The following is a 14,779-nucleotide window of genomic DNA, read 5'->3' as shown; positions in this document are numbered from 1 at the left end:
ACACAGGCAGAGAGAAGCAGGCTCCATTCAGGAAGCCTGACATGGTACTTGATCCTGGGTCCCCAGGATCACACTCTAGGCTGAAGCTGGCGCTAAACCTCTGGGTCACTGGGGCTGCCACATTCTCTGCCTTTTAATTTGAGTGTTTAATTCACTTATATCTAACGTAATTATTATATAATTTATTTAAGTGCATATCTTTCTCTTCATTTTTTAAATTTACCATTTTTTTGTTCATTAACTCCTCTTTCCTATCTATTTTTAGATTAAGTATTTTGGTTTTATTTTTTGGGGGTTGCCATAAAAGTTACAATGTACACCCTTACTTATCATAGACTACCTTGAATTAATTTATTTCACTCACATATCATGTAAGAACTTTCAACTTACCTACCTCCCTTTCATTGTGCCATTAATATCACTCATTTTGCTTTTTTTGTTTGAAGTAACTTCACAATGCATTGTGATGATTTTCCCTTTAACAATAAATTTTATTTTAAATAAATCAAGAAATAAAAAGTATTTTATATACATAGCACTTATGGTATCCTTCCTCAGGTAAGGGAGCGTTGTATTTGGAACTTAAGTTTCTAACTGGTGTAATCTCCTTTCAGCCCAAAGATCTTCCCTTAATATTTCTTTTTTTTGGGCAGGTCTACTGGCTATGAAATTACTCAGCTTCATTTATATGAAAATCTCTTTTACACTCCGTGTTTATGTACTTTTACATGTTGACAAGTTGACATGCTTTTAATATATTTAAGAAATTTTTTGCCTAACTATTACTAAGATTTTTCTATGGTTCTTTTTTGATGTTTTATATTTTTAGCTTTTACATTTAGGTCTATAATACATTTTGAGTTAATTTTTATGTATGTTCTAAGATAAAGGTCAAGATTCATATTTTGTATATCACTATAGCATTGCTTCAGTACCATTTGTTGTAAAGACTATCCTTTCTCCATTGAATTGCTTTGGCACTTTTACTGAACGTCAATACACAATATATGAGTTGATCTATTTCTCAACCTTCTATTCTGTCCCATTGATCTATGAGTCTATCTCTATACAAATACTACATTATCTTGATTACTATAGCTTTGTAAGTCTTGAAATCAGGTAGTATAAGTCTCTCAACTTTGTTCTTTTTAAAAATAGTTTTGGCTCTTCTTGGTCCTTTGCATTTCCAAACAAATCTTAGAATAAGTTTATCAATTTCTTTAAAAATTCCTCATGGGATTTTTGTTAGAATTACATTGACTCTATATAGCCATATGGAGTAAAAGACAATATTGAGTCTTCTGATCCATGAACATTGTATATATCTATATTTATTTAGGTCTTCCTGCAGTTCTCACAGCAATGCTATGTGATTTTCCATTTTCTAAATTTTAGGTTTTACGTGTATTTTGCCAAATTTATTACTGAGTATTTCACATTTTTTGATACTATTGTGTTATTATTTTTTATTTCAATTTCTAATTGTGCCTTGTTAATATATAAAAATACAATTGATATTTGTATATTGACCTTGTATTCTGCAATTTTGTTTACTCATAATTTTTATGAATCACTTTTTTTTTTTTTTGTAAATCCTTGGTGTTCTTTACATAGACAATCAAACTGTCCTTAAATAAAGACAGTGTTACTTTTTCCTTTTCAACCTGGATATTTCAACCTGCAATTGGATGCAATTGGATGCATGGATGCAATAAAGGAAGTAAAAGAGCTGTAGTAGTTTAACACATGGTTAATTCAAAGTGGTTAAAGCATACATCTTTTATTCTTTTCAGATCTTAGGGGAAAGCATTAAGTCTTTCATTATTAAATATTATGTTAACTCTAGGTTGTTTGCTTCTTTGTTTTAGGAAATTTTTTTATCAGTTTTCAATTAGCGATAATTGCACCTCGGATAAGCCTCACTGGCTATGATACTGCCACTGCGCAAAGCTGGATATTTTTTTATCAGATTGAGAAAGATCCATTCTATTCCTAGTGTAGTGTGAGGTTTTTTTTAATAAATGAATTTTGGATTTTTTCAAGTGCTTTTTCTGCATCTATGGAGATGATCATATTGGCTTATTTTCTATTAATATGGTGAATTATCTTTATTTTAAGTGTTGAAACAACTTTGTATTCCTGAGACAAAACTTATTCATGATATATCACCCTTCTTATATATTGTTGGGTTCAATTTGCTAAAACTTTGTTAAGAAATTATGCTTCTATATCCTAAGTATCTGCCATTTCCTTTTCTTATAAGGATTTTCTTTTCCCGTAATATGTATTAGGTTATGTTATCAAGATTATGTTGGACTGATAGAATGAGTTAGCAAGTGTTTCCTCCTCTTCTATTTCCTGAAAGAGTTTGCGTATAATTTGTATTATTTTTTCTTTAAATTTTTGGCAGAATTCATCATTGAGCTCAGCTGAGTCTGGAGTTTTCTTTGTGAAGGCTTTTTAACTAAAGTTGTATTTATTTAATAGTAAGAGAGTTATTCACATTTATTATTATCAATTTCTTCTTGAGTGAGCTGTAGTAGTTCATGTTTTTCAAGAGATTTATTTCATCTAAGTTTTTATTTTATTGGCTCACATTGGCTTAAAATTGTTTATAATGTGTCATTATTATTGTAATATCTTTAGGATCTGTAGTGATAGCCTCACTATCATTGTTGATATTAATAATTTGTGTCTTCTCTTATTTCTGATCAGTGTGATTAGAGGCTTATCCATTTATTGATCTTCCCAAGTAACCAGTTTTTTTGTTTTATAAACTTTTCTCAATTTTCTCTTTTATTTTTTTATCCTTATTATCTCTTTTCTTCTGTTTACTTTGGACTTAATTTACTTTTCTTTTTCTAGTTTCTTAAGGTCAAAGTTTAGATAATTGATTAGAAAGTTAGAGAGCTTTCCTCTTTTCTTTTCTTTTCTTTTTTTAAAGTAGTTTCCATGCTAACTGTGGAACCCAATGCAGGGTTTAAACTCATGACCCTGAGATCAAGACCTGAGCTGACACCAAGGGGTGGACACCTACCCTACTGAGCCACCCAGGCACCCCAAGACCTTTCTTCTTTTCTAATGTAAGTATCTAATGTTATAAATTTCCCTCTAAGCGCTGCTTTAGTTATATCACACAAATTCTTTTATGTTATGTTTTCATTTTCATGAAGTTCAAAACATTTTCTAATTTCTCTTGTGATATTTTTCTTTGATTCCTGGGCAGTTAAAAGTGTGTTGTGTAGTTTCTATTTATTTGGAGATTTAGATATCTTTCTATGTTCATTTCTAATTTAATCCCATGTGGTCAGAGAATATACTCTGAGTGGTTTTAATTCTTTTGAATTTGTTGTTATTTGTTTTATGGCTTACAGTATGCTTCATCTTGGTAAATATTTTTTCTGCCCTTGCAAAGAATGAATATTCACCTGTTGTTGGGTGCAGTGGTCTTATCTTATCATTAGGTCAAATTAGTTGATAGTATTGTTCAAATTTTTTATATCCTTACTATTTTTCTGTTTACTTATTCTACCAATTATTAAGAAAGGCTTTCTTACTGTGTGTCTAAAATCAGTTTACAGTCATCTCATGAACCCTGTGTTTCTTTCTGTACACATTTACCCAATCATTCAAAAGTGCACTCAGTGCACAGCTTCCTCCTTCCCAGTACCCTGTCTGGCCCCCAATTCTAATTGTCTTGGGCAGCCCCAAAGTCCAGCCTCTACTCCTTCCACCTGGTGAGACCACTATGATCTGGGCCCTACTTCTCTCTTTTTTTAAAATAATTTTTTAAAAGATTTTGTTTAACTTTTCATGAGAGACACACAGAGAGAGGCAGAGACATAGGCAGAGGAAGAAGCAGGCTCCCAGCAGGAAGCCCGATGCAGAACTCAATCCCAGGACCCTGGGATCATGACCTGAGCCAAAGGCAGATAGATGCTTAATCACTGAGCCACCCAGATGCCCCAGGCCCTGCTTCTCTGTGAGGTGGTTTGGAAAGTGTTCCTGGGCAGGAAGCTAAAATGAATCTGGAGCTCACCATTTTTCTTTTAAACCAAGTACAGTATGTGGCAGCTAGTTGCAGCTCAAGAACTATTTGTCAAATGAGTGAACAACTTCAGTGGGACCTCCACACTACCTATTAAGTTTTTAAATGTTTCCATGTCTGAATGAAGGGAGCTCTATGAAGCTGAAATAAGGACAATGATGGATAATGGGGAACAGGATAATGTAAATAGCAATCAGGCTTCTCTAGGGCATTTAGAAGTTCTTGAAGTTCAGAAGAAGGAAACATTAGACTACAAATCTAAAATCATCACGTGGGGATTCTTTCCAAGTAGGGAGCTCTGCTTTATCACAAGAGAGAATGTTAGAAGCAACAGAGCTGACTTAGGACAGTTGTGTTCAAATATTTTTTTCATACCCCTTTAGTAAAAAAAAAATTGGGAAATTTTTAGATTCCCTAATATATGTAAATAAATTTTATACATTATTTTTATGTTTCTAATATTGGCTAATGTCTCAAGGCATAACTGCAGTTAGGGCATTGCTTATTATTAAAGATTGTGAATATAAATTATTTTCAAATCATATTCTTGGTCACTTCAAACTCTGGCTGACTTCATATCAGATCTGATTACATGAAAACGAAGTATGACTTAGTATAGATAAAACACAATTAGTAGACATTTTAATATTTAATAGTTCGTTCTTCACACTGGAGAATTTAATTGGGTGCCCATTTTGGAGATCTTGGGTTTAGGGAAAAGACCACAGGGAGGTTGGTGGCCTGGCTGAGGGTAGGCACCTGGCTTCCTTTGCAAAGTCTCCAGCATTCACAGCAGGAAGCATGCTCCTGCCTCTAACTCCTGCACTGCTCTTCCCAATGCCCTGACATGTTAGTGACAAAGCAGCTGGGACAGAAAGGCTGGGCAGCTCTGAGATTCAGGGCCTTTTGACTGCTTTGTCAATAGCTCGCTCTGCGTTCTTGAACAAGTCTGCTTCTGCAGAACTCCACTTTCTCAGCTGCAAAGCACAGGCCCAACTAAATTCCCAATCCTACCATTCTGTAAGAAGTATCTCACTGTAGCTGACTTCTATAAATTCTGGGTCCAAATCCTTCAAATCCACATAACATCAGCGTGGCCTTGGGTGAATTACTTGACTTTTCTCAGCCTTGTTTTCTGACCTATAAAGTGAAAATACTTTTAGTTTGTGAGAATTGAATGAGATACCATTCACAAATTAAAAATACAAACCAAAACATGGTTCACTTTCTATATCTCTTACACCTGTGATTCTCAAATTTTATTGGGGGCGGGGTGGTATCAGAATTCCCTGGGATTTTCCCCCCTCACTCCTCCTAGGCCACCCCATCTGTGATTCTGAAGCAGTGGTGTGGAGGCTGGCAGTCTGCATTTGTATGGCCTCCTGGGTGGTTGTGCCTGCTAAGAGCACTGCCCTAATCTTTGTGCATCTCCTACCACATCAAACACAGAGCCTTGCACTTTGAAGTGTCCAAAAGAAAACAAAGGGACTGGACAGGTGATGGCAAGGGAAACAATCTATGCTTCTGCAGGTCAAACCAGCCCCTGCGAGGCTGCTCAGTGTGTAGCTTGTGTGTCCAGCCACTTCCCTCTCCAGCCCAGCCCGGCCCTGCTGGGAAGCACGGTGCGGTCAGACCATGTTTGTCAGCTCTCTGCTTGCCTCTCCTATGGCTCTGTTTTGACAGGTGTGTCCAAGGCTGGCACAGCACATGTTGCCAGCTCAGCCCTGGAGGAAGGTCTGGACACACTGCTCTGGGCCATGTCCTGCCCTAGCTGGAGGGGCAGTGAGGTGGCCAGGGGAGGAATGGTGGGCAGGCCTGGGGTTTTTAGACATATCCCAGTCCTGTGGCCTCCAGGAAGCCCCTTTGCTCTCCTTAGGAGGAAGCCCAGAAGTTTCTTCACGGCTTTGCAAATCTGGTGGAGATTAAAATAACCGGCCGGCAAAGGCCATGATTCTAATCCAGTGACTGAAATCTCGCAGGCTATCACCCCTTAGTCTGAGTTCAGACTTGAATGCCTTAGCCCGGGGATTCCTGGGTAGCTCAGCAGTTTAGCATCTGTCTTTGGCCCAGGGTGTGATCCTGGAGTCCCGAGATCGAGTCCCACATCGGGCTCCTGGCATGGAGCCTGCTTCTCCCTCTACCTGTGTCTCTGCCTCTTTCTCTGTGTCTCTCATGAATAAATAAATAAAATCTTAAAAAAAAAAACTATTAAAAAAAAAAAGAATGCCTTAGCCCTGGCAAGTTCTAGGAAAGCAAGCAGGGCAGGAGGAAGAACACTTGGCTAGGATGGCAAGATAAATATGGCACATTCCAGGTGACTCCCTGATGGTTTTAAGACTGGGCCACTCTCTTTGTTTCCTAGCAGAGAACCCAAAAGTCAGAGAGGGGCAGTGTCAGCCTGCAGTCCCACAGGAATAGGAAGCCCAGCAGGGCAGAAGCGTGACCAGTTCCACGTCCATGAAGGAACTCCGTCATGGAGCCCATCCAATCATCCCACTATGATGTGGATGGATCCATCTCACACAGATTTTGCACAGAACAGTGTACTGATTCATAGTGTCGTTACACACTTATGGTTCCAGCTGCCCTCCCCAGCAGCACCCGCGGTCAGCTCTTGGGCTTTCCAGCAATACCTAAAATGGTCTGGACACTCTGAAGGGTCACATTAGTAGGAGGGGCTGTTTGATAAGAGAGAGGGACTGGGGGTACTTTCTGGAGAATGTGCATCAGGCGCTGCCCAATGGTTGTGACCAACAGCAAAGTGGCCTGAGTAGAGTTGTAGCACAACCAGAGATGTGAGAGGTTGTGGGGACCAGGACCTGAGAGACCTGAGTTCTGATCCCAGATGGGTGACAAACTCCTGACCTGTCTCAGCCTTTGCTTTTTGCCATGTGAAGTAGAGAGGTTGAGCCTGGTGACTCACCAGCTCACTCTTGAATCTAACAATGCAGAGAATGTGGGAGTGGGAGTTGCAGGGGCTGGAGTTCTGGCCAGTTGTCCGCAGAGGACAGGGTTGAGTGCCACTGCCATTCAAGAAGCTCTGGATTTGCATAATGACCCTCGTGGTAATGGCTGCTAATGGCATAATCACCATTGCCATGTACTACAGTCTGAACTGGCTGAAGCCTTAACCCCCAGTGTGACTTATCTGGAGATTGGATACTAGGAGGTAACTGAGGTTAAAAGAGATTATAAGGATGGGGCTCTAATCTGTTAGGACTGTGGCCTTATAAGAAAAGGAGAAGGATGCTTTCTCTCACTCCCTTCCTCCTCCTCTGATGCTTCTCTCCCCTCCCCCCATCCCAGAACCAGGTGGGGACACAGCAAGAAGGCAGCCATCTGCAAGTGAGGAAGAGCTGGCATGTTCCTCTTGGACTTCCTAGCCTCTAGAACCCCGAGAAAATTAATTTCTATTGGTTGAGCCACCTGGCCTGTGGTACTTTGTTATGGCAGCCTGAGCTGACTAATGTAGCCAGCAATTGGCCAAGTGCATTGTTAAAAAGAAAACTCCAGGTCCCAAATGGTGGTGGTAATTGGGCCAGGTCAGGCCATCAAACCTGGGCTGAATATCTAACCTAATTGTAGTTTCGATCGCCCCTAGAAATGTAAGTCTTAACCTGTCCATCAGGCATTTTCTGATGAGCCCCAGTGAGGTCATTTGTGGGGCCTTCTCCCTTCCTCAAAGGAAGATGGGGTCATCTGCATAATAACCCCCACCCCCTGCCCTTCCCAGCATGGGAAGGGGATTTTGCCTGAAATAATCCTTCCTTTTCTTTTGCTTATAATTTTTTTGCCTCACCCTCCTTCCTACAAAAACTTTCCATTTTGTGCGACTCCTCCGAGTGCTTCCCTATTTACTAGAGGGGATGCTGCTGGTTTCATGAATCATTTAATTAAGCCAATTAGATCTTCAAATTCAGTCAGCTGTATTTTTGTTTTTTGTTTTTTTACAGTATCCTTTTACTTAACCCACTCAATGACCTCAGGAGGTCAGGAGGTAGGTGCAATTATAACTCCCATTTTACAGGGAAGGGAACAGAAGCACAGAGAGGGTAACTTGCCCAAGGCTGAGTTTCTTTTTCTTTCTTTTCTTTTTAAAAAGATTTTATTTATTTATTCATGAGAGACACAGAGACACAGGCAGAGGGAGAAGCAGGCTCCCTGTGGGGAGCCTGATGCGGGACTCAATCCCAGGATCCCAGGATCACACCCTGAGCCAAAGGCAGATGCTCAACCACTGAGCCACCCAGGTGTCCCAACGCTGAGTTTCAATATAAGTACATCTAAAAACTCATCATCTATATGACTTTGGGAAGTTAATCTCTCTAAACCTCAGTTTTCCCACCTGTAAAGAGGGAATGATGATAGTACACATGGACAGAAGAGCTACATTATAAACTGTAATGAGGTTTAGATGTGTTATTATATGCAAAGCCCTTCGAGTGGGATTCTGTTGCACAGTAAGTCCCCCACCCGTGTCTACTTTTATTATTGTCGTTGTAATTCTCTTATTCCTTTACTGTCAACTGCAGTGTTCATGGCCAGCTTCACTCAGTCAGTCTTGCTCTTATGCCTCTAATTTTACCACATGACCCCCTCCCTGTGTGGTCCTAGCCCATGGGATTGGGGTAGACCTTGGACTAACCGCCAGGGTTAGCAATTTGATGACTCTCCTAGGGCTGGGGATTAGAAACTGAAGACTAGTCTTTGGGTGGAAAGCAGTAGCCCTGTTAAGCTATGCCTTACGCAAATAGAAGATGCTGGTCAGGAGAAAGGAGACAGAGGGGAGCCGAGAAGAGAAATCAGTGGCCACTGAGAGACCATCATCCTCTGCAGTGAAGACAGGAGCCTGGGATGCTGGCAGCTTTCCATGGGTAGCTGGTCTTAAGTGTCTGTAGTGCTGATATTGCCTGCTGTGCCCACATCTTAAATCCCCCCTCTTTTACTTCCTTGAGAGGACTTCTGGGACCAGGGAAAGTGGAGGTGTCAACCTGGGTGTGTGTGTGTGGAGGGCTGTGTGACCGCACGGTGGGCTCCAGGTGACTACCTCACCCTTGCCTGTGGATCAAGCTGACCCCCTCCAAACCACACAGCCAGGGATGCTGGTGCCAACTGTCCAGGACACATGAGCTTTTCTTACGTGTTTGCTTTTATGCTCTCAAATCGCTCAGTTTTTGATCCCTGCAGCCTTGTCTCTCATTCTGGACCCCAACTCATCCCTTGGAATTGATCGCAGATCTAACTTTTCTGGATTTTAACTCCAGGACACTGGCTTGCCCTCCAGCTTGGGCTCCTCCAGCTCTTGCTTGCCAAGCCCAGCTCTCTGGGCTCTTGGCTCATGTTGGTGTGTCTCAACACGGCCCTGCCAGCCATGCCGTCAACCCCACCCTGGACAGTGATTAGCTTGAATTTCCAGAGGTGTTCTTGGGGACCCAGGCTGTAAAATGACACCACTGGATCGTCCTCGCTGCCTCCCTCAAGGCCCACCATCTCCGTGCCACCGCCTGGGTGACACCTTCCATGGCCTACTCAGCCTCACCTGCCACACTTGCTCCCGGGGACTCCTTCTTCTCCCACCCTTGGCCCACCTCACACACTGCAGGAGAGGGAGAGCTATCACCGTTCCCTATGTGCCATCCTCCCCTCCTAGAGGTGAGACCCACGCACAAGGCCTCTGTGCTAACCACTACTTCTACGGGTGTGTCTGTGAGGATGTTTCCAGAAGAGATTAGCATTTGAATTGGTAGATTGAATTAAGAAGAGCACCTTCACTAAAGCAAGTAGGTATCATCCCATCTGTTGAGGGTGAGAGAGTAGAACAAAAAGGTGAAGAGAATTCTCTCTCTACCTGACCGTGTGAGCTAGAACATTGGTCTTCTCCTGCCTTGCACTGGAACCTACACTATGGTCTCTCCTGGTTCCCAGGTCTTTGGACTCAGACTAGAACTACACCATTGATTCTCCTGCATCTACAGTTTGCAGACAGCAGATCATGGGACTTCTCATTCTGGATCTGTCTCTGCCCACCCACTCCCCCACGCCCCAATATATATACACACACGCACACACACACAGGTGTACTGTTGTCTGCCCTTATATGCACTTTGCTTCCCAAGTTATAATTACAACTGTCAACACAGTCCAGAAGCTGATGATCCTCCTTCTGACCTAGAGGCGGAAGGTCAATAGTAGCTCAACACCTATGTCACAGCGCCTACGTCATTCACCTCACTTCCTCCCATCACATAGGCATTTTATCATCTCACATCCTTGCGAGAAGAAGGGTGAGTACAGGGCAATAAGATACTTTGAGAGAAAGAAAAAGAGACCACGTTCATACAACTTTTATTATAGCATATTGTTATAATTGTTCTATTTATTATTGCTGTTGTTAACCTCTAAACTGTGCCTAAGTTATAAATTAAACTTTACCATAGGTATGTATATTTGGGGGGAAAAAAAGCATAATCTGTATAAGGTTTAGTACTATCTGTGGTTTCAGGCATCCACTGAGGGTCTTGGAACATATCCTTCACAGATAATGGGGGACTACTGTATAGTCTATTGGTTTTGTTCCTAGGGGGAAAGTACAAAATACAAAAATACAAAAATACAAAATACAGAAGCAAAACAGGGCATAGGACTTGAACCAGGCCATGTTTTGCTAGCAAATGAACATACTATGCTACCATAGACTGAATATTTGTGTCTCCCCCAAATTTATATGTTGAAATTCTTAACCCCCAGTGCGATGATAATTAGGAGGTGGCAGCCTTTGGAAGGTGTTTGGTTCTTCAGGATGGAGCCCTCATGGATGGGATTTGTGCCTTTATAAAAGTGACCCCAGAGAGCTACCCCCCCACCCCCCCGCTTCCTGCCATGTGAAGGCACAGTGAGAGTATGGCCATCTACGAACCAGGAGGTGGTCTCTCGCCAGACCCTAAATCTGCTGGCACCTTGATCATGGACTTCCAGCCTCCGGAACCATGAGAGATAAATTTCTGTTGTTCATGAGTCATCGATCTGTGGTATTGTTATAACAGCCCGAGTGGACTAACACATCGGCTGTAGAAGCCAGCCCCCGGGGACAGAGCCCCCTCACACACTCCAGCTTCCTGGGGCTTGGCTGATTCACGGAGGGGGGTCCCCAGCTGTCCTCTGCTGGATCCTGGAGAGCCAGGCCTTTTGGGGGAGGATCTAGCCTGGTCTCTTCCTCCTTTTCCCTTTTATCTGCTCGTCTTAGACGCAGAAACGGGCAGCCTCGGGAAGGGACCCCTCAGGTGTCCGGGACCCGTTTTAGCCTGCTGCAACAATAAGAAAGCTCACCTTGTTTCTCCCCGGGCTCCTGCTCCTGAAGGGGAATTCCCTCTCATGCTCTTGGTTCCTGGCCCCGACAAGACCACTGTGAGTTCCTGGCAGGGCTCAGTGTTTCTAGATCAAGGGCCAGAGGGTTAGCCCCAAACTCCACAGTGAGTATCCAGGGGACTCCTTGTCCACTGGTTCCCCGTCAAAGGCCAGGCAAGCAGAACCCCAAAAGGCTAAGCTATGCCCCTGGCTGGGCCAAAAGGACCAGAAGACAGCTCCCTCCTGGAAACAGCTCTTTACTGAATCATTACTACTATGTCGCATGATATCATGTCAACAGAATTACATGGCAGTAGTGGCGGGGGGGTGGGGGGACAGGTGGGAGTGCAAACCAGTTGCACACCTGTTAGAAGGAGGAGGTGGCATTAAGGCTTTGGGAAGGAGGAGGGGGCCAGGGAGGAGGCGGCTCCAGGCCCCCAGCCCTGGGTGGTCAGAATCTTTGGAATCAGTTGAGCCTGTGGGCGGCCTTCACCTCGCTGGGGGAACTTCCCGGTGGCCCTTCTGGCCCAGTGACCGCGGCCTCTTCACACTTGCCTCTGCCTCCCTTCCACCAGTGTCCCAGCTGCTGGGCACCGCTCTGGGAGAATGTTCTGGGGCCTAGATAGCCTTCCTGTGCAGACGAGACTCCTTCTTGCATTTCCTCCAGGATGCTCCTGAGAGAAAGTGGCCAGGATGAAGTGAGGAATTTTTTGAAGACGTGAAAAAAATTGCTGAGCTCCTGGGAGCACTGGGCCCAGAGCCTGAGAATGGTGGCACACATGGAGTCACTCTGTCCCGCGTGAGGCAGGGGCAGCTCCTGGGACTCTTCCCACAGTCGTGATGAGAGTGTTTGGGTGGTCACATCCACCTTGTCCCTAGAGTTTGAACCATATCCCCTGCGGGTTTTCCTGGGTCTTTTTGACCAAAGGCAACTTCTGGCTAGGTTGGTTCTGAAGATGCTGCAAAGCAGAGTTGGTCAGCAATTCAGAAACAGACTCAAGACCTTCCTCCCAAGGTAGCCACCTCCCTGGCAGGCTCAGTCACAGGAGACGGGGGTCTCTTCCTGCACAGCCAGAGAAACCCGGCTGGCCCCCCTGGCCAGCAGGGAAATGCGTGTACGTGTGCGTGTGTGTGTGAGGGGCTGCTTTCTATGGTACAGTCAGTACTGGGGGGCCCGGAGGTGCATGGGCAGGCTGGGAGGCAGCCCCTTGGGATCAAAGGGCCACAAGTGTCTGTAGGTGTGGCTCTCTGGGTGGCCGGCTCTGCCCCGAGGCCCTTCCCAGCATTCTGTGTAGCAGTGTTTGGGACTGAGGCCCTTAGTAGCGACTCTGGCTTCCTGGTGGGCCTGGGGGCCCTGGGAGTCCAGGGGGCCCCTGAATCCCTGGTTCACCCTTCAGCCCCACAGGTCCCCGCTGGCCCGGTGACCCTGTCTTCCCAGCAATCCCTGGTTTTCCCTGAGGCCCTGGGGGCCCTGGAGACCCTGGGGGCCCCTCTGGCCCTGGGGGACCCACGTCTCCCTTAGGGCCTGGCTGTCCTCTTGCGCCTCCACTTCCAAAGCTGCCCTTTGATCCTTTGAGACCTGGGAAACCTCGAAGGCCAACCGGCCCCCTTTCTCCCACAGGTCCTGGGTCTCCAGGCTGCCCCTGAGGACCCTGGGGGCCTGGGGGGCCCAAGCTGCCTGGGTCTCCTTTTGGTCCTCTGCTGCCAACGGGCCCTTTCACGCCCAAGTCTCCTTTGAGTCCTCTTGGTCCTGGAGGGCCAGGAGCACCTAGGGCCAAAGAAGAGAGGGAAGAAGTCAGTCCACAAGGGGACGGGTCTCATGAGGCTTGCCCACGGAGTAGGTGTGGCAACACAGGCCACTGGGACAGGCCCAAGGATCAGCCAGACACCAAGGCCAGATCTGCCAAATGCAGTCTCTGGAAGCTCGGGCTGATTAAGTGACTTCTCTAAGTCAGCTGTACCCCCTGTGACATGGGGATGAGAAGACTCACCGGCAGGCTAGCGGGGATTCTGAGACAAGGCATAAAAGTGTCTGGCATGAGGCCTGGTGTGCAGTGGGAATTCATCGTTCTGACCTCAGGGCTCAGTTTGGGAACTAAGAGAACTAGACAGCTCTGGGAAAAGGCCAAGAGTGTCCCGGGACTGTCTGTCCAGGTCTGGAGGCCGCCTGGCCTTCTACACCTCCTCGTGATTTTTTAAAGATTTTATTTATTTATTCATGAGAGACACAGAGAGAGGCAGAGACATAGGCAGAGGGAGAAGCAGGCTCCCTGCGGGGAGCCCAATACAGGACTCGATCCCAGGACCCTGGGATCATGACCTGAGCCAAAGGCAAATGCTCAACCACTGAGCAACCCAGGCACCCCTCATGGTCTTTGATACAACCCCCCTCCCCACTGACGTCTCAACCCCAGGCTCTGCCCCTGACAGTCAGGCATCTGGGACAGGAGATGGAGTCAGGTGACATAGGTCAGAAAAGTGAGGCATGAGAAGCAGACCCCTCCCAGGATTAGTGCATGGGGCACAACAGCCCAGAGAAAGGACAGCTCCTCCAGGAGGCCCACCCTGACTACCCCCACCAAATCTCTAAGCTTCTGCGGCTACTACTTGCTGAATCTTTCAGGTGACATGTAGAAAAAGAAGCCATGGTACAGTGAAAGCAAACCTGTGGTGCCTATCTGGTGAACCCTGCTAGACTGTGGAACCCCAGGAAGAGGGTAAGGACCACAGCTCACATCCCCTGCCCTGGGCAGGGAGCGTGGCACATGGCAGGGAAAGCTCACCAACAGCTGTGGACCCCCCTGCTCCCACCGGGCTCTGGCCTAGTGCCTGGGGCAGATGCTGAGATGAAGATGTGGTCTGTCCCTAAAGAGCCCAGGTCAGCTCCCAAGCCAGATGACCGTAACACCCTTCTCACTATGTAAGTCTCAGGGTCACCACCTCCCGAACTGTGCCAACTCTGAGGATACAAAGCAGAGTGTGGCCATTACTCTGCCCAAGGCATCCCTGAATGCCCGGAGCATGGAGCAAAGAGGACCCCCCGGCCTCGTGAGGATCATGCAGCAAAGGCCCAGCGAATACCTGGCTTTCTTTAGTGGTCTCTGCAAAGGACGCTGGGTAGGGGTGGTGGGAGCAGCAGGCCGAGGGCTGGCCTGAGGGATGAATTCTAATGCCCATACTCAGCTCTCCCTGAGAATTCTGTGGCTACATCATTCCTCTTGTGAAAGACTTGCAGCATTTTCGAGCGAGGTGGGGGCCAGTCCAACTCCTACATTTCACGGAGGAGGCGACGAAAGCCCAGGGAGGTGAAGCAGTATCCTCAGGGGCCCCTGAGCGGAAACCAGAACCCAGGTAGGCCTCTCGGGGAGGAGGGAGCCTGCAGCTGGG

The 14,779-nt window shown here is 45.7% G+C and overlaps 1 protein-coding gene and 1 non-coding gene across 3 annotated transcripts in view; both read right to left on the bottom strand.

Annotated features, from left to right (window-relative positions):
• Window positions 1–1,809: 1,809 nt before the first annotated feature.
• On the bottom strand, window positions 1,810–1,952 carry LOC112926844 (U4 spliceosomal RNA). Its single transcript, XR_003236418.2, has one exon. It is a non-coding gene; the product is annotated as a U4 spliceosomal RNA (small nuclear RNA).
• A 2,744-nt stretch (window positions 1,953–4,696) lies between these two features.
• Window positions 4,697–14,779, bottom strand: part of SCARA3 (scavenger receptor class A member 3) — a 55,950-nt gene continuing 45,867 nt past the window's right edge. Inside the window, exon 6 of one of the 2 annotated variants that reach the window (XM_072719543.1) lies at window positions 4,697–5,188. In XM_072719543.1, the coding sequence (XP_072575644.1) occupies window positions 5,157–5,188 (32 nt within the window). In that variant the 3' untranslated portion in view covers window positions 4,697–5,156. Of the gene's footprint in view, window positions 5,189–10,376; window positions 13,161–14,779 lie in introns of those variants that run through there. The other variant, XM_072719542.1, reaches the window with a different exon arrangement.

The sequence above is a fragment of the Vulpes vulpes genome, chromosome 9 (genome assembly GCF_048418805.1).
Source record: "Vulpes vulpes isolate BD-2025 chromosome 9, VulVul3, whole genome shotgun sequence".
In the NCBI taxonomy this organism is placed as follows: domain Eukaryota; kingdom Metazoa; phylum Chordata; class Mammalia; order Carnivora; family Canidae; genus Vulpes; species Vulpes vulpes.
The sequence above is the reverse complement of the archived record's forward strand: the minus strand, read 5'-3'. Positions and strand labels throughout refer to the sequence as shown.